The 24,018-nt window shown below is 43.3% G+C and overlaps 1 protein-coding gene across 1 annotated transcript; it reads right to left on the minus strand.

Annotated features, from left to right (window-relative positions):
- Positions 1 to 157: 157 nt before the first annotated feature.
- Positions 158 to 23,591, minus strand: Ddx23 (DEAD-box helicase 23). The gene is made up of 17 exons (XM_051189814.1): positions 23,433 to 23,591; positions 16,456 to 16,661; positions 14,506 to 14,616; positions 7,373 to 7,466; positions 7,037 to 7,102; positions 6,443 to 6,581; positions 5,964 to 6,097; positions 5,750 to 5,862; positions 5,407 to 5,550; positions 5,092 to 5,317; positions 4,670 to 4,815; positions 3,996 to 4,173; positions 3,197 to 3,439; positions 2,434 to 2,585; positions 2,126 to 2,234; positions 1,298 to 1,472; positions 158 to 995 (listed from the first exon to the last, which is right to left on the minus strand). The coding sequence occupies exons 2-17, from the start codon at positions 16,659 to 16,661 to the stop codon at positions 772 to 774; spliced, it is 2,460 nt and encodes an 819-aa protein (XP_051045771.1). The 5' UTR covers positions 23,433 to 23,591; the 3' UTR covers positions 158 to 771.
- Between the last annotated feature and the right edge of the window lie 427 nt (positions 23,592 to 24,018).

A 24,018-nucleotide genomic window follows, 5' to 3' on the forward strand; every position in this document is an offset into this window, starting at 1 on the left:
CCCTACAGATACAGATAAATCTTCAAGTGGAAAAACTAGGCCCCTCCCTTCAGTGTGGCTGTCTTTCATGCTCTCAGCTAACCCAGGTTCAGCCAATGCTGTTCTTGCTGGCTTCTGTGGTTCTCAGAGAGGGGACTAGCCAGAACTAGACACAGCCTCAATATTCATGGATTTATTCTCAGAACATACAAACTTATCTTCTCAGAGAATAGAAAACAGAAATTTCAGTGACTTATGATGGACACAGTCAGCTCACCCTGTCCCCATATCTAAAAAAGATTCCCCAGGGGAAAGGACGCCTTGAGTGCACAGCACCCTGTGGCATAGGGCTGTGCAGAGCTTTAAAGGCTCTCAACCTGTTGTCAGAGTGACGGAGAGTCCAAGGTCCACAATTCTCATGATGCCAGATCCCCTGGGTCGGTCAGGGCAACAACGTACTACAGTGCACAGTCACATGTGTTGAAGGAAGTTCCCTCCAGGTGGCCAGGTGTTTATTCAGGCTGGAGGACAGTGCTAGGCAGCTTCCCCATAACAAGGACAGCAGCAAGGCTGCAGGGGCAGAGCTGGACCAAACTTGACATAGTTTGCTCCTCCTGCCTCCTACATCTTCCTGTCCCTATGGAGCCCACCTCACAGGCTTCCAGACCAGGGACTCCCAATTGTTTCCTATACCTCCAGAACCCAAGAATTAGAGCCTGGAGAGAGGGGTGAGGGTTTAAAAGAACAGCCACCCACTTCAGGACACGTCTTTACATCCAGTCAAGAGCTGTGTCAAGCGAAGATGGTCTCTTCCCTGCGCTTCTTGGTGAGGATGGTACCTGGCTTGTGCTGGGCATCTGGATGATTTGCTAGCTCTGGAGGGCAAGATGACACTGGACTCTCCAGGATAGCTTGCTTCAGTTCATAGAACACAGCTGAGTCCTCTTTGGTGAGGAAAGTGATGGCTACGCCACTCTTGCCCGCTCTTCCCGTGCGGCCAATTCGGTGAATGTAATCTGGGGAGCAAAAGGATGTCACTCCAGACCAAGCCAGATGTCCTGGTGAGTGGAATCCACTCTACCCGACCCAATCTCCATTGGTTAGCAGCCCACCTCCTGCGTCTCAACCTGGTGAACCCACAGTATTTGACACTGTCTCCCGCTCTTACTGCTGACTCATCACATGGCAGTGTCATCCTAGACACTGGAACATCATCATCCCAGACTAGAACAGTTTTCCAATGCACCCTGACTCTGAGGAGGAGGATATAAGCAGTCTCTCCTTACCCTGAACTGAAGCCATCTTCACTGATACTCACCTTCAATATTTTTGGCCATATCATAGTTGACAACCATAGACACATCTTGGATATCAATACCACGACCAGCCACATCTGTGGCCACCAAAATATCCTTGGCTCCAGCCTTGAGGTTGGACAATGCAAATTCTCGCTGCTCCTGGCCCTTTCCACCATGCAGTGTACAGGCATTGTACTGTTGGAAGAACAACAGGGAGGTAGAAAGCAATGGGCTCAGGAGAGACAGAAGGTAGAGAGAGCACAGGAAGCTAGAGAAGGTCAGTGAGGAAAGAACACATGAGCTACAGCAAAAAAATGAAAGAAAACAAGATATGCGGTGGGGCTGACGGGGTAGGGTCAAAGAGAGGAATCTGGTGAGACGAAGAGCCAGGCGGGTGACAAGTTCTGAAGGACAATTAGGGCAAAGGAATCAGCCTGGAAACAGGGACCAGGAAGGTTAAGAACACCAAGAGCTAAGTGGTGAGGGCACCTTTGCCTTATTAGCAGTTCAAGGACTGGTCCTTAGCACTTCCTCCCCTCACCACATCATCTCAGACAGCACAGACCCATCAGTCCCACAGCCTCACACGCTGCCAGGATTTGTCTCTCTGGCCCCACTCTCGTTACATGGAGATCCACAGAGGCTCTGACCCCACCCCTGTTACTGGATAGAAGGGATTCCCAGTAGCTGATCAGTTACTGCCTTCCTCAAACCACGCTTTTCTTTTGCCCTGACTTGCTTAGATGCTGCAGAGATTAAACAGTGAGGAGAGCTGACACTGCCCATTCCATCCTTAATGTCAGAGAGCAGCAGCACCAGGTTAGCCTTTGCTCTGCCTGCAAACATACCCCCATCTTCTCCAGAGACTTGGCCAACACGTCACAACCCTTCTTCTGGTTGACAAAAATGATGATGGGTGGATCAAAACCTTGTTCCAAAATTGCGAGCAGCTTTTTCCTGGGAGAGGTAAGGGAAGAAAATGAGATACACAGTACCCCAGACCTAGTGAAATACTCAACCATAGCAATGAACAAACTCCAGGGTCCTCAATAAACAAAAGCTGCTCAACAGCAAAGCAACCACCCCACAATGGAAAAAAAATGTCAAACAAAAGCCCCCTTTCCACCCAGGGCTCCCAGCTCAGCTACCCCCATACCTCTTTTCTGATTCTGACATGAGAAAGACCTTCTGTTCCACTCTCTCATGAGGCTTGCCTGCAGAGCCAATGTACACCACAGCAGGTCGCCGAAGATAGCTCCTGGCTAGACGTTCCACCGCTGGGGGCATTGTAGCCGTGAACATGACTGTCTATAAAACAGGAGGTTCAGCCCTGGGCCCAGGTAGACAGAACTACACACCCTACTGTCACCACGAGCCGTTTGTCTCAGGCTAAAATCATTAAATGAGTCCTGCTATAAATCTGATTCTTGTCACCCTGGGAAACAGTGTTCTTTACCTTTTTATCTATGGAACGAAGGACCAGAAACCTTTGCTACCACCTGTGATCCAGGTAGCATTGTGATTCCTTACTCTTGTTTAGCTTTTTTGAGACAGGATCTTGATATGCAGATCTGACTTGTCTGGAACTCACATGTAAAACAAGCTAGCCTCAACCTTGGGCAATCTTTTTGCCTCTGTCTCCTGAACACTAGGATTTTAGGTGTGAGCCACCCTTCCTGGCACTTTTCTAAGTAGCATGATTCTCTAGAATCAGCTTTCCAGGGTGAACTAAATGCTCCACCCCTGGACTGTACAAGGTACCACTAGCATGCTGGAAGCATGTGCACTGGGCCCACAGAGGACTGCACACAGGCACTGTGAGCATGCTGGATACATGTGCACTGGGTCTACCCTACACAAGGAGGATCTGAAAACAGAGTTGGGAACTGGCCCCACTTCTCCCAATTAAGTTTCCTTACTTGGCGGTACTTATGTTTTCCTGACTCAAAGTTGGCCAACATCTTCTCTGGATCCTCAGCCTCATCTGTATCCGGTTTCTGGTTGCTGACAGGCATGTGTTCCAGAATCTTTTGCACATCTGGCTCAAAGCCCATGTCGATCATCCTGTCTGCCTCATCCAGAACCACATAGGTACAGCGGCTCAGCACCAGGTAGCGGTTCTCCAGCACATCAATGAGACGTCCCGGGGTGGCGATCACAATCTGGGAGATACGGTCTAATCATACTTGGCCTTAGCAGGCAACCTCCCTCTTTTTTCTCTGCTGCGAACTACCCACCCACTTAGCAGCAGACCTTCCATGCTAAGGAACGTGGACCCCAACCTCCAGTCAGATTTGGTACTTAAGGCTCCCAAGAACTGACATGAAGTCATCTGCTACCTTCCATTTCCTTCAAAAATGGATGGGGTGTCATAATCAAGAGATGTTCCCTCAGATGGGAAAGAGACTAATGCTGTGGAAAGGGGCTACATGGAAAGTCGAGGCTGGAAGTCCACACAAAGATCACTCCACTGTCTTAGCAGACACCTCAAGGATCTCTTCATCTATGGTCTGACAAAGTAGTAAGGACACAGGCTTTATGAACCATTCATTCCCTCCTCCATATGGCCACTGACAGTTACCAACCTCATCTTCATCTATAAAACAGTATCTATATCACTACTTATTCTCATATGGCTGTTGTGATGACCATTAATTATCAGCATTACTAATTAGTACATATTACTATAATTAATTAATGTCCAATTGAAAAACAAACCTCACAACCCATGCGTAGCCTGAAGCCTTGATCTTCTCTGGAGATGCCACCAATGACAGCCACAGTGCGGATACCTAGTGGTTTCCCAAATTTGATGGTTTCTTCCTCAATCTGCTGAGCCAGCTCACGGGTAGGAGCCAGAATGATGGCATATGGGCCCTGGTCTGACTCTTCGATCCTGTGGTAAATGGGGCATCCCACAGCTTCATAAGCTTTGGTCTTGTACAACCGCAGCAGGAACAAGACAAAGTCACTCTTCAGGGTAGCTATGGGAATGGGCAGGCTGGTGATACCATGTTAAATCATACTACAAGAAAACCAAGTTCTCCAGGGAGATCCTAGCTCTTTGATAAGATCTACTCACACCTAGGATCCAACCAAGAATAAAGAGCTTCTGATTAAACACTTTATGGGGAAGGAAGGCACACTGAAGGTATCAGATGTAGAGCCTTGCCTTACATGTATGAGGTTCTAGGTTTAATCCCCAGAATGGCACAGAACTGGGTGTGGTGGTTCACAATGTCTAAGTGTCTAAGGCAGGAGGATCAGTTAAGATCATCCTGTTAAAAGGGGATTCAGGCCTTGCTCAACAAACAGCAAATAACCCCTACTGACTCGTTTGCCTCATCTTTCCTACCCACCAAATCCGCCCAACTAGTAATGGCTGACCCTACCTGTCAATTTTGGGAAGTGTGGTGATCCAGACCAGTAATGGGATAAGGAAGGCTGCTGTCTTGCCACTGCCAGTCTCAGCCACACCAATGATGTCACGATTCTGTAGCCCAATGGGAATGGCCTGACGCTGGATAGGTGTTGGCTCCTACAGTGACCCAGAACAAAAGCTGTGGGTAGAGAATCATCTTACCTGGAACAGTGCTAACACAGGGGGCACCCATGCTATACCATGTCCCTGAGACACACAGGAAAGGGGGTGCAAGGAGAAACAATCCCCAAAGGCCCACACTTCCCCCAGAGAGTGACTGCCCAGGGACAGCGAAGACATAGACAGGGAAGGAACAAAGTTCTCCAGTTCCAGCTACATTTCTAGAATGTAACAGAGGAAGAGCAGATCTCCCGGGCCTATCTGCCCCTTTACCTTGTAGCCACACTTATCAATGACTTCCAAGATATGTGGGGGCAGAGATGAATCTTTCCAGGACCGGATGGGATTGGGGATCTTGCCACCTTTGGTAGTGATGCTATAGTCTTCCCGGAAGATTCGCCAGTCCCTGTCTGTCATTTCATCTAACTTCTTCTGGGACCAATGGCGATCATCCCAGCGTTGTTTGGCTTCCTTCTTACGAAGTTTACGGAGTCTAGCCCTGAAGCAAGACACAGATGAAGTGAAATCAGTATAATCCTTTCTGTAGACTCTGGGCTCCACCCAATCACTCTAAGCCCAATTACTCACTCTTCTTGCTCCTTTTCTTCCAAGGTTCGCCTCTTTTCCATTAGGTCTCCATAGAAACGTGACTGTTCTCTTTTCTGCTGCTTTAGGTCAATGCCTGCAATGAAGCCTCGCCCCAACAACTGCACCTGGTGCCGTTCTTTGTACCTGGGATGGAGAGACAGGGGAGAAAAAGGAACTGTAGGAGGAAAGGGCAGACTGCCAACATGTACCATGTATCTTTCCATGCTCAGAAAGCTGGGTAGATGATTACCTCTTCCTAGCCCACCTTACTTTTCCTGTCATCAGCTCTTTCTAGGACCACCCAGTGTCCAAGACCCAGGCTTGTGAGCACAAAGCTACTCACAGTGGGTTGTAGTCAATGGAGGTATCTTCAGATGCATCCCACTCAAAGACAAACTTTCGGTCGTTGAGATGCCTTGTTCGGCGCCGTTTTTTGATGCCACCCAGATAACGTTCCTGCTCAGGGAGGGAACACAAAGCCCATCAGTCCCAAGGCCTGGCCCCAAGACCACGGTGGAAGATAACCAATGCCTGTTTGTGGGGGCCAAGGCCAGCACCTTAATAGCATGCAGTTCCTTGCTTTTATCCTTTTCTTCCCGGATCTTCTGCCGCCCTTCCTCATCCTCATTTCCATTGGTCTCCCGCTCCATCCTCTCTCTCCGTTCCCGACGCTCCCGTTCCTGAGGATCTTCTACAGATCAAAGATGGAAAAGAGACAAAAAGAGCTCAGTGGGAGGAAGAGGTCATGAAAAGAATCAAGTCAATAGGTAGGTACAAATGAGGAAAACGAGTAGATGCATAGTAGAAAAGGGGATCTTAGGAGATAGTCCCATAAACTGTTACCATTTTTTTCCTTTTCCAAATTCTAGAACAAATAAGTTCCTTATCCTCCCCTCCCCGCTTTGCAAGGCTGGAGATCAAACTCAGTACCTTACATAAAATAGGCAAGTATTCCACCCCTGAGCTACAGCTGTAGTTGAGGTTTCTCTCTCTCTCCATAATTTCAGCCCATCTTTCTACAGGACAGAAAACAAACCTAGCATCTTCCTGCCCAAATCCTGGAACTGTTTCCTTTTCTTCCTCTCTTCCTCCAGCATCTTCTGGCGCTCTTCCACCTCCTGCTGCCGTCGCTTCAGAGCCTCAGCCTCCCGCTCTGCTTTGGAAAGGAACTTGGGCTTCAAGACAAATGGAAATGATTATCAAAGGGCCTGGGGCAGGAACAAGCACATCACTGCTACAGAGACCTCAGGAAGCCCCTAGATACTTGCTTAGATATTAGCTAAGCCTTCCCTCATCATAATAGAAAGCATAAAGGGGTCTGCAGACACAGTTGGGTGCCATGGTGAGGACAGCAGTTATCTAGCACGGTAAGTAAGGCCTTGTGTTCAAGCCCCAGTTCCATGAGAAACAACACAAAGGATAGATCTCTGGGGAGATGAGCACCAAGGAGAAGACTATCTGTACTAGAACATAAAAGGCATCTCCATCTAGAACAGGGGCCTCAGAAGACATCACTACTGCTGATGCAGCTGAGACTCCTGACATCTAGAGCTCTGAGGTTAAAGTTACCCAGGCTGTGGTGTTCTGTTACGGCAGCCAGAACATATTCACACAGACCCTAAACTCTTACCTTCGCCTCAGCTTCTTCTTCAGCCTTTTTCTTGGCCAGAAGTTCCTCCAGGGACAATGGTTGGATCTGAACATAAAACATGGAAAATTGGCTCAGAAAGAGTCTTTCCCTTAGTTAGACAGTGGTGGCACACAACTTTAATCCCAGCACTTGGGAGGCAGAGGCAGGCTGATCTCTATGAGTCTGAGGCCAACCTGGTCTACAGAGTAAGTTCCAGGACAGGAAGCTGGGTTTACAGAGAAACCCTGACTTGAAGAAGGAAAAAAAAAAAAAAAAAAAGATTCCTTCTTTGAGCTGAAGAAGACAAATATGAAAAGACCCAAGAGTCTTCTTTACCTTAGGTTTCCTATCACCGTGCTCATCCTCATCGCCCTTTTTGGAGTCTCTGTCCTTTCGAGATTTGAAATCTTTTCCTCGACCAGGAGACAAGCTTTAAGGAAAAAAAAAAAAAAAAAAAGGAGAAAGGGCATAATAGCTCTCTTACCCTAGCCCATGGATGAGACTCAGGCTGAGCCCCCAAAACAGTATAGACCTTTCCCTATCAATCAAGACTGGCCCATGGTCATCCATGCTATCCTAAAGCTCTCTGAAGCAAGGCCTAGTCCCTCTGCCTGCTCTGAAACCTAACTATGCCCTATCTTGTCCCCACTCTCCCTGAACCTCCTTCTGTCTAATCCCTTCAAGGAAGTGGATCTTAACTACTAAACAAGAGGCCCTGAGCAGTGTCAGTGGGAGTCATAACTCCAGCCTGGGAGCAGCATCAGAGGGAGGCCCCAGCCTCAGGCCCAGGCGTGAGGGGCGACCACCTGATGAGATGGCAGCACAGATTTCCAGCAGTAGCTTCAAAAAACTATTGCAAGAAGTTCCTCTGGGAAAGAGCGCCTATGTCCCAGCCAGCATCCACTGCCATTTCTTGGTTGGAGATACTCTGCTGCTACAGCAACTACTGAACCCTCTGTCCCACCTACACCTCCAACAGGAGGAGCATCTGCCAGAGCTGTAGCCCCACCTGCACCTCAAGGAGCGATCACCTGAGCATTGGGCCCACTCCCACCAGGAGGAGCGTTCCCTGGAGGCTCTGTTCTTCTTATGCCTGAAGAAGTGGTCAACAGAGCCACAGCCCCCAACTATACCAACTGGAGAGAGAGAGAGACCCCCGCCCCAAGCACAAGCTCCACCTGTACAGATTAGAGGAAGAGATGCATGAACAACAAGGTAAGAACACTCTCAGCAATATAAAGAGCAATACGGCACACTAGAAACTAATGGTGCTACAACAGCAGGACCTGAACATCCCAACACAGATGAAGTAGAAGAAAATGACCTAAAAAATAACTTTTATGAGGATGATTGAGGCCCTTAATGAGGAAATGAAAAATTCTCTTAAAGATAAGGAGGAAAAGACAAACAAAAATTTGAAGGATATTGACAAATTCCTTAAAGAAAACCAAGAAAAAAACAATCAAACAAGTGAAGGAAACTATTCAAGACTTGAAATCTGAAATAGAGGCAATAAAGAAAACACAAGCGGAAGGGATTCTGGAAATGGAAAATACAAGTAAATGGTCAGGAACCACAAATACAATAATAAACAATAGAATACAAGAGGTGGACTACAGAATTTTAGGAATTGAAGATAGGATAGAGGAAATAGATTCATCAGTCAAAGAAAATTTTAAATCCAACAAATCCTTAATACAAAACATGCAGGAAATGTGAGACACTATGAAAAGACCAAACCTAAGGGATAGAAGAAGTCACAGAAAACATATTCAATAAAATCATAGAAGAAAACTTTCCCAACCTAAAGAAGGACATGCCAATGAAAGTACAAAAAGCTTACAGAACACCAAATAGACTGGACCCCCCCCCCAAAAAAAGAGTTCCCTAGCCATATAATAATCAAAACAATAAACATACAGAATAAAGAAAGAATATTAAGAGCTGCAAAGGATAAAGTCCACGTAACATATAAAGGCAGACCTATCAGAATTATACCTGACTTCTCAATGGAAACAATGAATGCCAGAAGGTACTGGGCAGACATTATGCAGACACTAAGAGACCATGGATGCCAGCCCAGATTACTTTACCCAGCAAAGCTTTCAATAACCTTAGATGGAGAAAAGATATTCCATGATAAAGCCAAATTTAAACAATATCTATCTACAAACACAGCCCTACAGAAAGTACTAGAAGGAAAACACCAACCCAAGAAAGTCAGGTATATCCACAAGAACACAGGCAATAGATGAGCTTACAGCAGCAAATCCCAAAGAAGGGAACTGAACACACTAGCCATCACCAACAACAAAAACAAAAAGTAGGTACTAGCAATCACTGGTCATTAATATCCATTAATATCAATGGTCTCAATTCACCTATAAAAAAGCATAGGCTAATAGATTAGATACAAAAACAGAATCCATCCTTCTGTTGCATATAAGAAACACTCCTCAACCTCACAGACAGACATTACCTCAGAGTAAAAGATTGGGGAAAATTTTCCAGTCAAATGGACCTAAGAAGCTAGTTGGTATAGCTATCCTATCCTAACATCTAACAAAATAGACTTCAAACTAAAAACCAATTTAAAAAAAAAATGGCATTTCATATTCATCACAGGAAAAATCCATCAAGAGAAAATCTCAATTCTGGACATCAATGCACTAAATGCAAGGGCTCCTGCATTTGTAAAAGAAACATTACTAAAGTTTAAATCACAAGCCCCACACACTAATAGTGGGAAATTTCAACACCCCACTCTCCCCACTGGAGAGGTCTGCCAGACAGAAGCGTAATAGAGAAATAAGGGAATTAACAGCAGATACTATGATTCAAATGGTCTTAACAGACATCTATAGAACATTCTACCCAAACACAACAGAATCTACTTTCTTTTCAGCTCCTCATGGAACCTTCTCAAAAATAGACCACACTCTCAGTAACAAAGCAAACCTCAACAGATACAAAAAAATTGGAATAACCCCCTGTATCCTATCAGATCACCACAGCTTAAATTAGGATTCAACAGCAACATTAACTTTAAAAAGCCTACAACACAAGCACATGGAAATTCAACAACAATCAACTGAATCACCACTGGGTCAAGGAAGAAATTAAAAACTTCCTAAAATGTAATGAAAATGACAACACAACATACCCAAACTTAAGGGACACAATGAACGTAGTGCTAAGAAGCAAGTTCATAGCACTAAATGTCTACATAAAGAAGCTGGAAAAATGCCACACTAGTGAATTAACAACTGAAAGTGCTAAAACAGAAAAAAAAAGCAAATTCACTCAGAAGGAGTAGATGACAAGAAATAGTCAAATTGAGGGCTGAAATCAGGAAAATAGATACAAAGAAAACAATGCAAAGAATCAATGAGACAAAGAGTTGGTTCTTTGAGAACCTTATCCAAACTAACCAAAAGACAGAGAGAGAATATCCAAATTAACAAAATCAGAAACGAAAAGGGGAACATAACAACAGACACGAGAAAATCCAGAGAATCACCAGGTCATATTTCAAAAACCTGTACCCCACAAAATTGCAAAACTTTAAGGAGATGGACAATTTTCTAGGTAAGTACTACATATCAAAATTAAATCAAGAACAGATAAACAACTTAAATATAACTATAACCCTTAAGGAAATACAAACAGTTATCAAAAGTCTCTCAACCAAAAAAAAAAGCCCAGGCCTAGATGGTTTCAGTGTAGAATTCTACCAGATATTCAAAGAAGAACTAATACTAATACTTTTCAAATTATTCCAAACAATAGAAACAGAAGGAACATTGTCAAACTCTTTTTATGAGGCTACAGTTACCCTGATACAAAACCACACAAAGACACAACTAAGAAAGAAATTTCTCTCATGAACAGAAATGCAAAAATACTCAATAAAATACTGGCAAACTGAATCCAAGAACACATCAGAAAAATCATCCACCATGACCAAATAGGATTCATCACTGAGATGATGTAAGGATGGTTCAACATACGAAAATCCATCATTGTAATCCACCATATAAACAAACTGGGGGGGAAAAAAACCCACATGATCATCTCATTAGGTGCTGAAAAGGTCTTTGACAAAATTCAACACCCCTTCATGATAAAGGTCTTGGAGAGAATAGGGATACAAGGAACATACATAAACATAATAAAGGAAATATACAGTAACCCAATAGTCAACATTAAACTAAATGGAGAGAAATTCAGAGCCATCTCAAAGACATCTGGAACAAGACAAGGCTGTCCACTCTCTCCATATCTATTCAACACAGTATTCTAAGTTCTAAATAGAACAATAAGACAACAAAAGGAGATCAAGGAGATACAAATTGGAAAAGAGGTCAAACTCTTGCTATTTGCTGATGATATAGGTTATATAAGTGACCCCAAAAATTCTACCAGAGAACTCTTACAACTGATAAACACCTTCAGTAATGAAGCAGGATACAAGATTAACTCCAAAAAATCAGTAGCCCCCTATATACAGATGATAAACAGGTTAAGAAAGAAATCAGAGAAACATCACCCTTTACAATAGCCACTAATAACATAAAATATCTTGGGGTAACTAACCAAACAAGTGAAAGACCTGTATGACAAGAACCTCAAGTCTTTAAAGAAAGAAATTAAAGTAGGTATCAGAAAATGGAAAAATCTCCAATGCTTTTGGGTAGGTAGGATCAACATAGTAAAAATGGCAAATCTTACCAAAAGCAATCTACAGATTCAATGCAATCCCCCATCAAAAATCACAGCACAATTCTTCATAGACCTTGAAAGAACAATACTCAACTTCATATGGAAAAACAAAAAACCCAGGATAGCCAAAACTATACTGTACAATAAAGGATCATCTGGAGGCATCACCATCCCTGATTTCAAGCTCTTCTATAGAGCTATAGTAATGAGAACAGCTTGGCATTGTCATAAAAACAGACAAGTGGACCAATGGAATCAAATTAAAGACCCTGATATCAAACCACACACCTATGAACACCTAATTTTACAAAGAGGCTAAAAATATAAAATGGAAAAAAGAAAACATAATTAACAAATGGTGCTGATATAAATGGCTATCAACATGTAGAAGAATGCAAATAGATTCAAATCTATCACCATGCACAAAACTCAAGTTTGTGCATATATCAAAATGGATATATAAATCCATCCACACTGAAACTCAAAGAAAGAGTAGGAAATAAATTTGAACACATAGGCACAAGAGACCACACCAGTAGCATAGACATTGAGAGCAACAATTAATAGATGGGACCTCCTGAAGCTGAGAAGCTTCTGTAAAGCAAAGAACTCAGCCAACAAGACAAAACAGCTGCCTACAGAATGGGAAAAGATCTTCATCAACCCTACATCTGACAGAAGAGAGGCCTGATCTCCAAAATATACAAAGAACTCAAGAAACTAGACATCAAACTACCAAATAATCCAATTTAAAAAATGGGGTATAGATTTAAACAAAGAATTCTCAACAGAACAATCTCAAATGGCGGAAAGACACTTAAGGAAATGCTCAACATCCTTAGTCATCAGGGAAATGAAAATCAAAACCACTCTGAGATGCCATCTTACACTGATCAGAATGACTAAGATCAAAAACAATGATTGCTTATGCTGAAGGGCACGTGGATAAAGGGGAACATTTATCTATTACTGGTGTGAGTGCAAACTTGTACAGCTACTATGGAAATCAGTATGGTGATTTCTCAGAAAATTAGGGATCAACCTACCTCAAGACCCCACAATACAAGTGTTGGGCATATACCCAAAGGAGGCACATTCACATCACATCAGCTATGTTCATAGCAACATTATTCATAATACCCAGACCTTCAAAACAACCTAGATGTTCCTCAAGTGAAGAATGGAAAAAGAAAATGTGGTACATTTATACAATGGATAACTACTCAGCAGTAAAAAACTAAAATTTGCAGGCAAATGGACAGAACTAGAAAAAACGATCCTGAGTGAGGTAACCCAGAACCAGAAAACAAAGTATGTACTCAATCATAAGTGGATACCAGACATAAAGCAAAAGATAGCCAGCCTACATGCCACAACCTCAGAGAAGCTAGAACCTTCTTCTAGAAACAGATGGAAATAGATGCAGAAATCTACAACTAACCGTTGGGGCAAACTCCTAGAGTGTAATTGAAGTGAGTACTTTTAATCAAAAAAAAAAAAAAAAAAAAAAAAAAAAAAAAAACCATCTCTCTCTCCAGGCCCCCAAATTAAAATTTTTAAAAGCTATTTTATTAAATTTATTTGTGTAGCCTAGGTAAGAAATTGAATGGTATAATGGAGCAATAGAAATGCTTAATGTAACTGTTAAGCCTTTCAATCTAAGAATAATCTGAACCTCAAGATGTGACCTTAAGCTAGGCGATGGTGGCTCACGCCTTTAATCCCAGCACTCAGGAGGCAGAGGCAGGTAGATTTCTGTGAGTTCAAGACCAGCTTGGTCTACTGAGCAAGTTTTAGGACAAGCTCCAAAGTTACAGAGAAACCCTGTCTCGAAAAACCAAAAGAACAAACCCAAAAAACAACCAAAAAGATATGACCTTAATTATTTTACTTTCTGTTTTTTTGTGGGAGTGGGTGCATGTGTGCTTGAATGTGTGTGCATACATGTACACAGAGGCCACAGGAAGAAGAGCTTCACTTTCCACCTTTCAGTTTAGTGGCTAAAACATCATGTCATGTCCTCTTTTATTTTTTTTTTTTTTCTCTCTTCTTATTTTGGTTTTTCAAGATAGGGCTTCTCTGTGTGTATTCCTGGCTGTCCTGGAACTCGCTCTTGTAGACCAGGCTAGTCTTGAACTCACAGAGATCCACCTGCCTCTGCCTTCCAAGTGCTAAGACTAAAGTCATGTGCCACCATCACCCAGCGTGGATGGCACAATTTAAAGTGATATCTTTCAGATACCTGGTGGCTTTTTACATGTGCATACCCTTGATGGCATGGGCAATTACACAAGTGTTATTAAGGTGAACGTGAGATTTGAACTCCTTGATTTTCTTGATTTTGTAGGGTTTTCTGGGTCAGGATGGTAGTCAATCATTTCCACAGGTCACAGGCTGCTTAAAGAAAGAGCCATTTTATTTTCTAAAGAAGACAAATGCTGAGCGAAGCACAGTGACTCATGCCTGCGATCCCAACACTTTCAAGGCAGAGGCAGGAGGAGCAAGAGTTCAAGGCCATCCATAACTAGATAGCAAGTTCAAGGCAAGCCTGGTCTACATGGGAAGTTGCAGGGCCAGTAAGACACTTATTAATTAAACAAATAAATGGAAAAAGATAAAAACTTTCTTTGGAAGTCCATTCTGTAGAAACTATCAATAGTATCTGCTAAGAGAAATCTACTTTTTCCCATAAAGCTGAGCTACAGAGTAGAAAAGATGGAAGCATCACCTAAAACCCACCCTGTTACCTGGATCTTTTTCGGTCCTTGTCCCGCCTGTGTCCATCCTTGTCACGGTCCCGCTCTTTCTTATTCCGATCCCGTTCTTTATCTCGCTCTCGTTCTTTGTGTCGTCGTTCTCTGGAAGATGGAAAATTTAAGAAATAATTTGCTATTTCTAGAATTTCTTCCTTCACTGAGCCCTGAGAAGGTTCCTATGTTTTTTTTTTTTTTTTCTTCTTTAAAGTAATATTTAACAAACTGGAAAATACATTTCTCAGGGAAACTGAGGAAATTCTAGTAAGATCTATGTGTGTGGTGTATGTAGATACATGTACCTGGTATATATGTGTGGAGGCTAGAGTTGACATCAAATGGCTTCTACCATACTCCATTTCATTTGTGTGTGTCTGTGAATTTGTGTGTATGCACGGTGTATGCATGGTAGTGTGCAGGTGCAAGCACCCGGGCATCAGATAGCTTCCTCCACTACTCAGCCTTAGACAAGGTCTCTGTGACAGCTATACTTGGTTGTCACCGTGACTACATCTAGAACTAAAACCCAAAAATGGAGGGCACACCTGTGAGAGGGTTTTACTTAATTTGAAGTAGGAAGATCTACTTCTTATCCAAATCTTTGAGGTAAGAGGATCTAGTCTGAGCCACACTTTCTGCTGGAAGTCTATATAAGGACAAGAAAGAAGGAAGCTTATACTGTTTGTCTACTTGCCTTCACCCTGCTAGCAAGTCCATTCCTTCAGTGACCCTAGAGTCTACTTTCTCAGGGTTCCAGTGTATAATGAAAACCAGCAGAGACATCTCCCCTCATGGATTGAACAACTACTGAATTCTTGGACTTCTGTTCACAGCCAGCCACAGTCTATAAGCCACTCTAATGAATCTGTATGTAGCAATACACTTTGTAAGTTCTGTTCTTCCAGAGAACCTTGACCACTAGTCTCACTGGACTAGAAGCTTGCCATTCTGGCTAGGCTGGTTGGCCAGTCAGCTGGTGGCACCTGCCTGTCCCAGGGATTATAGACACACCTAGCTTCTTACTTGGGAACTGGGGATTTGAACTCAGGTCCTGATGCTTACCACCCAGCCATCTCTCCAGCCCTTCTACCTTAAAAAGATAAAGTTATTTATGTGTGTGTTTTCTTGCATGGATGTTTATGTACTGCCTGTTGCCCAAGGAGGCCAGAAAAGGGTATCAGATCCCACTGAACTAGAGTTACAGACAATTGTGAGATACCATATGAGTGTTTGGAATCCCAGAAATCAAACCTGGGTCCTCTGGAAGAGTAGCAGTGCCCTTAGCCACTGAGCCATCTCTTTCATCTTTTTTTCTTATTTTTAAAAATAGGATCCCTCACCGAACCTGAAGCTTACCAACTGGCTAAGATGGCTGGCTGACTAGGCAAGCCTCTGCCACAGCTGGCATTACAGGTGCATGCTGCCACTCGTGGCTTTTTACATGTATGCTCAGGATCCCAACTCAGGTTTCCCACTGAGCCCAGGCTTATACCTTAACAGCACACAGCTCCTTGTCTTAAGAGGTTCTTCCAGAGCACTGCAGCAGTGCTCTTGAGTGCAAGTGAAGATCATGGACTGTGAGAACAAGTGAGCCATCTTCCTTTTTTTCCCCTTTAAATCCATCATCCTTGACTGTCTGAACCTTCACCTTATAAGTTCACTTTTAACCTGCAGGAACTGATCACTCAATGTGTGTCATGGAAACACCTATAACCACAGCATCCAGGAGGCCGGGACAGAGGAACACCATGAGTCCTGATCTACCTGAGCTATACAGTGAGACTACATTTCAGAAAACCAAAGGAAAAAGAAAGAGAAAACTGAAAGTACTTGCAGGTCCACCTGGGACAAGGGTAAGCTACTATATGAAAAGCAATCACTTAGTGCTGGAGGCACCAAATGTCTTCCCCCTTCCTGTGTAACATACATGCAAAGTTATTTTACCTCTCTGTAGACTTGGAACGGGACCGAGAGCGAGAACGGCTACCTCCTCGCCGCCTATCCCGTGATCGATGCCGCTTCCTATCTTTAGATGGGGAGGCTTTCCGGTCCCGGTCTCTATCTCGTTCTCTATCAGGAGTCCGCGATCGCTTCCTTTCCTCCTTGGGTGATGTGTCTCGGTCCTTTTTGTCAGCTAGTTCTCCTGCCATCTGTGTTGAAAGACATAGTTCAGTAAATCTCAAAACAGCATATGCATTAGTATACCCATTTCACAGATGAGAGAACTGAGGCACAGGTACATACCCTAATTGCTTGAGGTAACACTAATTCTAAATAGCAAGCCTATTCTGATGCTAGGAGGGTTGGTGTATGCCTTTAATCCCAGCACTCAGATGGCAGAGGCTAACAGATCTCTGTGAGTTCAAGGCCAGCCTGGTCTACAGAGTGAGTTTCAGGATAGCCAGGACTGCTACACACAGAAACCCTGTTTCAAAAAAAAAAAAAAAAAAAAAAAGAGCATTCTTATTTGTCGCACTATATTATCTCCCTGTGATTTCTTTACTGAAACAAGGTCTCATTTTATAGCACAAGCTGGCCTTTAACACATGGCAGTCTTCCTGCCTCAGATTCCCAAGTGCTAGGATTAGAAGCCACCACACCTAGGTGTAGACTTCAAAATGTATACAACGAGTATACCATGTATTGTATTTTTAATTAAACTACAAAGAATTATTATTAAAAATGTGTTAGAAGCCAAATCCCAGCACTTGGAAAACTGATGCAGGACAATAACCACAAATTCAAGAGCAGCCTGGGATATTCTGTCTGGGATGTGTGTGAAAAAGAAGCATTAGTAAACACCAACTATTTTTACTTCTAAGTATCTATTATATATGCTAGCCTACCATGATCAGTCATAAGAATGAATTTTCTTGGGCTAGCACGATGGCTCAGGTGTGGGGGATAGGGACAAAGCTGCCTGATTACCTGAGTTTGATCCCTGGGACCCACATGATGGAAAGAGAACCAACCCCTGGCAAGTTGTCCTCTGATCTATACATATACTGTATGGCATGTACATTCTCTTTCTTTCTACTCCTCTGCACCCCTCTCTCTCTCTATCTCTCTCTTTCTCTCTCTCTCTCACACACACACACACATACACAAACACACACACACACCATAAAAAGATATATATATTTTTTTGAAGACAGATTCTCACTATGATGCCCCAGCTGGCCTAGAGCTTACTATGTAGACCAGGATAACATCAAAATAAATAGTTAATTAGTTAATTTAAATAATCACAGCAATCTGCTTGCCTCTGCCTCCTGAGTACTGGTATTGAGTGGGTACCACCATGTCCAGCCATGAAAAGATTCTAGAAAATTCTCTTGAGTTCATAAGGAAAAAATCACAAGAGAAAAACATTCAACCAGACATTTGGATTACAGTAACACACAGAGTTAGATGTGGTGACACACTTGTAGCCTATAATCATATTACTCAAAATGCAGCAGTCAGAGAGCCAGTGCACGCCTTTATCCCAGAACTCAGGAGGCAGAGACAGGAGGATCTCTGTGGGCCAGCCTGGTCCTAAGAGGTTCAGTGCTACACTGAGAAATCCTGTCTTGAAAAACCAAAATAAAGGAATAAAATGCAAGAGTATGGTTGTAGCTTAAGACCAGCCCAGGTAGGTTAGCCAGAACTACTGTCTCAAAAACAAACAAAAAGGAATCAACACCATTTTATAAAATAAAACACTAGAGAAGAAACAAGATACTCAGATTTAAAGAAATGTACCTTTTAGAACAGAGATTCTCAGCCTTCCTAATGCTGTGACTCTGTAATACAGCTCCTTATGCTGTGGTGACCCTCCAACCATGAAATTATTTTTATTGCTACTTGGTAACTGTATTTTATTACTGTTATGAATCATAATGTAAATATTTTTGGAGACAGATGCTTGCCAGAGGGGTCTCAACTCACAGGTTGAGACCCACTGTTCTAGGGGCTGAGAAATAACTGAGTCTGTAAGATGCCCACTGCAGAAGCACAAAGACCAGACTGCTTGCATGGAAAAGCCAGGTGTGGTGCATAAATCTGTGACCCCAGTGCTATGAAGGCAGACAGGTGGTCCCTGCAGCCAATGGCCAGCCAGCCTGGCCAAGTTGCTGAGCTCCAAGTGCAATGCAAGACTTCTGTTTCAAAAAAATAATGTGGAAGGCTGGTGGAATGGTTCTGTGGGTAAAGGTGCGAGCTGAAGTCTGATGCCCAGAACCTATGCAATGGAAGGAAAAAACTGGCTCCTACAACTTGTCTTCTGACTTCCACACCTGCACCATGGCAAAAGGAATAAATGTGAAGTGTCAATTTTAAATAAAGTAAAATAAGTGACACCTGATGTCAACCTCTGACCAGTGCACACATACAAATACACACATGCACACACCTACACACACACACCAAAGAAGAAATAGCAGCAGCTCTAGTTAAGCAATGTGGAAAAGGTTGTGAAGGGTCGAAACACACTTTTCCCAACTTCCTAGGAAACTGGAATTATTCCAATATAAAATATTAAGCACCAAAAAGTATCCCAACTAGAAGTCACAGAATGCTGCCTGACATTCTCCTCAGACCCTCACAACCTGATGACTGTCTGTCAGACCTTCTAAGAGGTCTGAGCAGGAATCATCATCTAACTCCCACCCCCCACCCCCACCTGGGATACACTGCACACACCACACCACACTGCCAACTGTTCTTATATTATAAAAACTAATTCAGCCAGAGGTTAAAGAGACATGCAAGTCTGAAATGATTGCATCATCATCCATATGACTTAGGAGTTTATTTTATTCTCAAGTGACTCAGCTCGAATATCAGTCTCCTAAACATTTTGTTTCAATCCTCCTTTCCCATGCCAGTAACTGCCATATGCTTAAGAACAGAAAATGTTAAGGATGAGAAACCAAAATGAACAAATAGCACTTTCTAAAGGTGAAGAGAACCTATTTTTATCTCATGGCTAACTAAAATATGACAGAATATTCCAAATCAGTACATCATACATTTCCCAGTATGTCTCTTCTCTTCTAGCCCTAAGAAAACAATCCAAAAGAAAGGAAAGGTTGTTTTCTCTATAAAGCACACCGGGCCTTGTGCATTTTTTTTTTTTTTTTTTTTTTTTTTTTTTTGGTTGGTTGGTTGGTTGGTTGGTTGATTTTTATTGCTGTTGTCTTTGTTTTAGGACAGGGTCTTTCTATATGATCCTGACTGGACTGGAATTCACTATGTAAGATCAGGATGGTCTCTGATTCATAGTGATCTGCCTGCTTTTAATCCTAAATGCTAGGTCACCACGTCTAACCTCATTCTTTCAACAAGTATGTACTGAATATCCATAGTGCCAGAAGCTGTTCTGGGTCCTGGGGATGAGACAGTAAACACACAAAGCCTCTGAGTTCATACAGTCTAAACTCAGTGTAGCACATTATTTCAGATACTCAGAATGAACACCAAAAAAGATAATAAAACAGGATGATACGAGACAGAGCTACGAATAAGAGAATGCTCAGGGGAGAATTCTTAGGTTGACATTTACTAACATTTACTGAGATTGATGATGGAAGACACAGCCATCAAAATCAGAAAAAAGAGCTGACAGACAGAAAGATGGCACCAAGGCACAGGGGCACAACCAGCTTAGCATGTCTGACTCTTTAAAGAAACAGTGGCTGACCCAAAGGGAAGCTAATTCCAGATGAAGTCAGTGTGAGGTTCACAAAATGGGTCAGGGGTAAAACATGCCTGCTAACAAGCCTGCTTGACCCTTGGGACCCACACAACAGACAGAGAACTGATTTCCACATGGTCTGACCTATACATGCAGCACTGTGGCACATGCTCCTCCTACACGACAAAATAAAATAAATACACAATTCTTTACAAGATAAGATGGGGTTGAAGAAATAACTCAGTGGTTAACAGCACTGGCTGCTCTACCAGGGGACCTAAGTTTGGTTCCCAGCATCCACATGGTGGCTCAAAACCACCTGTAACTCCAGGGAATCTAACACCCTGTTTTGACCTCCTCAGACACCAGGCACTCAAATGGTGCATGGATATAAATGAACACAAAGCACCCATATACACCAAAAAAAATATAGATAAACAGACAGATAAATAATTTAGGTCATTAGACCAGTAAGTAGAAATCAAATCATGAAACTGCTAGAAACCAGAGTAAAGGCATTGAATTTCAACTTAAAACCAATGGAAATGCTTGGAGGGCTTTAAACAGAGTATAAAACCCAATATGTTAGAAAAGAATTACTCAAGTGACTTAGAATGCTATTACAGTACAGTTGAGTCTTGTGCACCCATCAGTACCCACAGAATCAAAATTATTCAAGAAAATTCTGTACTGAACTTGTAGATTTTAAAAATTACTATTCCCCAAACAATGCAAAACAGCAATTTACATAGCCATTTGTCATTTATAATTAATCTAGAAAATCTTTTAAAGTATGCAGGGAGATCATGTAGGGTATACGTAAATACTGACATTTTATGGAAGATACATGAGCATATGCAGATTTCCTTATTTACCTAGGATCCTAGAACTAATTCTCAGATAATCACAAGGGGCAACGATATCTAAACAGGAGATGACAGTGGCTTGTTCTAGGGATGTAAAGAGACAGGCATACTTCAGAAGTAGAGCTGACAAGACTTACTGATAAAGGGGGAAACAGTACAGAGGAGATACAAGGACAGCCCCTGGGGTTGGGGAGATAGCTCAGAAGGTGGAGTGTTTGCTGTGAATGCTAAATTCCCAGTGCCCATGTTAAAGTTAGACACGGTAAACATGCCTGTAACTCCAGGGCTTCAAGGAAGGTGGAGGCAGGAGGTCATCCCAAGTTCATTGGGAGACCTGCCTCAAGGGAATGAGGTGATGGAGCAGGACACCCAGTGCCCTTCTGTCCCCTCTCCCAACACCTATACTATGTATTCACCACTCATACACACACATACACAATTTACAAAAAAACAAAACTTCTTTTGCATTCTCTGCTTGATGATAAAATAAATGTTACTGTCAAAGTTTGGGGAGAGGGTGAGACAGTGGAAAGACAGTTCCTAAATATACAGTTTGAGCAACTTACTGGTTTTTGCTGCCATTAATGAAGCAACCAGAGAAGACTTGGAAAGGAACAGAACAAAAGTGCTATTTTTGTCAGCTTGTGAGATATAAAGAAAGCAACCAAAGATCGATTCTAGAAAGCAAACAGAAAAAGAAATCTGGAACTCAAAAGAGACATGGGAAGACAAAAATATGAGTCACTGATACAGAGACAGCTGTTAAATCATCGTGTCTTAAGTATCACCTAAGAAGGCAGCAGGGTAAAGAAAAAGCAGAAGAGGAGATCCACAGTGCAGCTCTGGCACACTAACACTGAAAGGTGCCTAGAAGACACAAAAGACTAGAAAAAAAAAAAAAAAAGCAGCAGCAGAGACGGGTGTAGAGGTGCAAACTGTAACAATGCAGAAGCCAAACACATTTCAAAGAGAGAATAGTCACCTGGGAACCACTGGAGGTTTGGGTGGCCTTCACAGCAGCTATTCCAATGCCAGGAAAGGGGAAGAATACAAACTTGAGTGGAGTGTGTCTGGAAGAGAACTAAAACTGACAATAAAAGCAAAATAAACGTTGGAGGCCAGGGAAAAAGCACCTGCATGTCAATTTAATCTCAATGAGAACATTAAAAAAGCTTTAAGCAGAGTATGTAACAACTAAAAATTACATTAGAAATGAATTGCTGTGGTGACTTACAGGAAAAGTGTGTGTGTGTGTGTGTGTGTGTGTGTGTGTGTGTGTGTGTGGTTTTTCCAGATAGGGTTTCTCTGTGTAGCCACGGTTGTTCTGGAACTCACTCTGTAGACCAGGCTGGCCTCAAACTCAAGAGAGCCACCTGCCTCTGCCTCCTGAGTGCTGGAATTAAATGTGTGCACCATCACCACCCAACTGCAAATATTGCTTTTCTTCTCTCTCTTTATTGATATCTAGCTGCAAAGACACACACACACACACACACACACACACACACACACACACACACACGGAAATTCTAAGTAGTCTACGACTGAAATCTTAATATTAAGAAGGTGAAGGCAGGACTAAATTCAAAGTCAGGACAGACTAAGCTCAATATTGAGTTCAAGGCCAGCTTGACCTACAAGAGACCCTGTCTGCAAAACCAAAGAAGCAAATATAGGCTATAATGATTACAGAAGACCCTGGCTGTGCTTCCCAGTCTGCTGCAGGACCAAGGCAACTTCTTTTCATTTAACTGTGTATCAAGAGCTACTATATACAAGACTCAGTCCTAGTCCCTGTGGAAGTTACAAAATGAAATTCTGCCCACAGGAAGCAGCAGGAAGGCATGAGACACACCAAGACGAAGCCCGCTCAAATAAGTATTGCGACAATCCAAAGTAACACTTTCTTTCCACTCGTAAGAGAGGATCTGGGAGGGTCCACAGAAGAAGAGGCTCCTGAGCATTTGAAGATGTGTAATTTGTGGGTGAGGGTTAGAACTAATTTCCGGCAAACGCAGTAATACCGGCGACGCCGAAGCGGGAAAGCACAGACAGGTTTCTGAAGTACATCAGAGGTCCAGTCTGGCTGAAGTAAGGGAACAAAAATAAAGTTAGACTGAAGTATAGCAAGCGCCATGTCCACGAGCCAAAGTCTGGGCTCATAGCATCGTCCTGGAGGTGGCTTGTGCCCCAGGCAGCCGACACTGCTCCCGGGGCCCGCGCCCCTTCGCTCCTGCCTGCCACAGCTTCCCGGGCTCGTGCCCCTTCCCTGAAGGCGCTCTTCCCCGTCCGGACCCAAAAGCAGAAGCCAGGACCATCCCCCCGCTCTCGCCCACTCTCCAAACTCGTGGGAGCCGCCTCCGCCGCCCAACACTCACCACCCCGCGCCTGAACCGCCTAACGCGGCCTCAACGTCGCCGAGCAGTCGCCATCTTTTCGCGTTTCCTGATCGCGGAGCAGCACCCTGACCGCGCGGGTAGCCGGGAAGGCGAGTTCCTGGGCCCGCACCGCGCGAGCTGACGAACAGACTCCAAAAACTACCAATCCCTGAATGCACGGCGCGAGGGCCCGCCGAGCCGCAAGGTCTTCTGGTTTGTGTGGTCCATGGAAGGTTCGGTTTCTGTGGAAGAATTTTCCAAGTGTTACCTTCCGAGCCTTCAAGACTCTCCAGTGGCCCAGTCACTCCGGACTCTTCTAGTAGACACTGTAGTTAATCGCAGTCATAGCTGGCAGCTTGCAGGGAATTTTTGAGGCAACAAATAATTTACTGTTTTTTAAAAAAATGTTTTTATAAAAATCCTTAGTGGCTCACGCCTTTAGTCCCAGCACTCAGGAGGCAGAGGCAGGCAGATCTTTGTGAGTTCGAGGACAGCCTGGTCTACAGAGCTAATTCCAGGACAGGCTCCAAAACAATGCAGAGAAACCCTGTCTCGAAAAACAAAACCAAACAAAACAAAAAACAAA

The sequence above is a fragment of the Phodopus roborovskii genome, unplaced genomic scaffold, assembly GCF_943737965.1.
Source record: "Phodopus roborovskii unplaced genomic scaffold, PHOROB, whole genome shotgun sequence".
Lineage (NCBI taxonomy): Eukaryota > Metazoa > Chordata > Mammalia > Rodentia > Cricetidae > Phodopus > Phodopus roborovskii.

Excerpts from the sequence above, each read along its gene's own strand:
- Ddx23 (XM_051189814.1), bottom strand. The coding sequence starts at position 16,661 with ATGGCAGGAGAACTAGCTGACAAAAAGGACCGAGACACATCACCCAAG. Across the intron at positions 4,816-5,091 it reads TTGATAAGTGTGGCTACAAG|GAGCCAACACCTATCCAGCG; the intron begins GTAAAGGGGCAG and ends GGGTCACTGTAG. Across the intron at positions 2,235-2,433 it reads ATGTCAGAATCAGAAAAGAG|GAAAAAGCTGCTCGCAATTT; the intron begins GTATGGGGGTAG and ends TACCTCTCCCAG.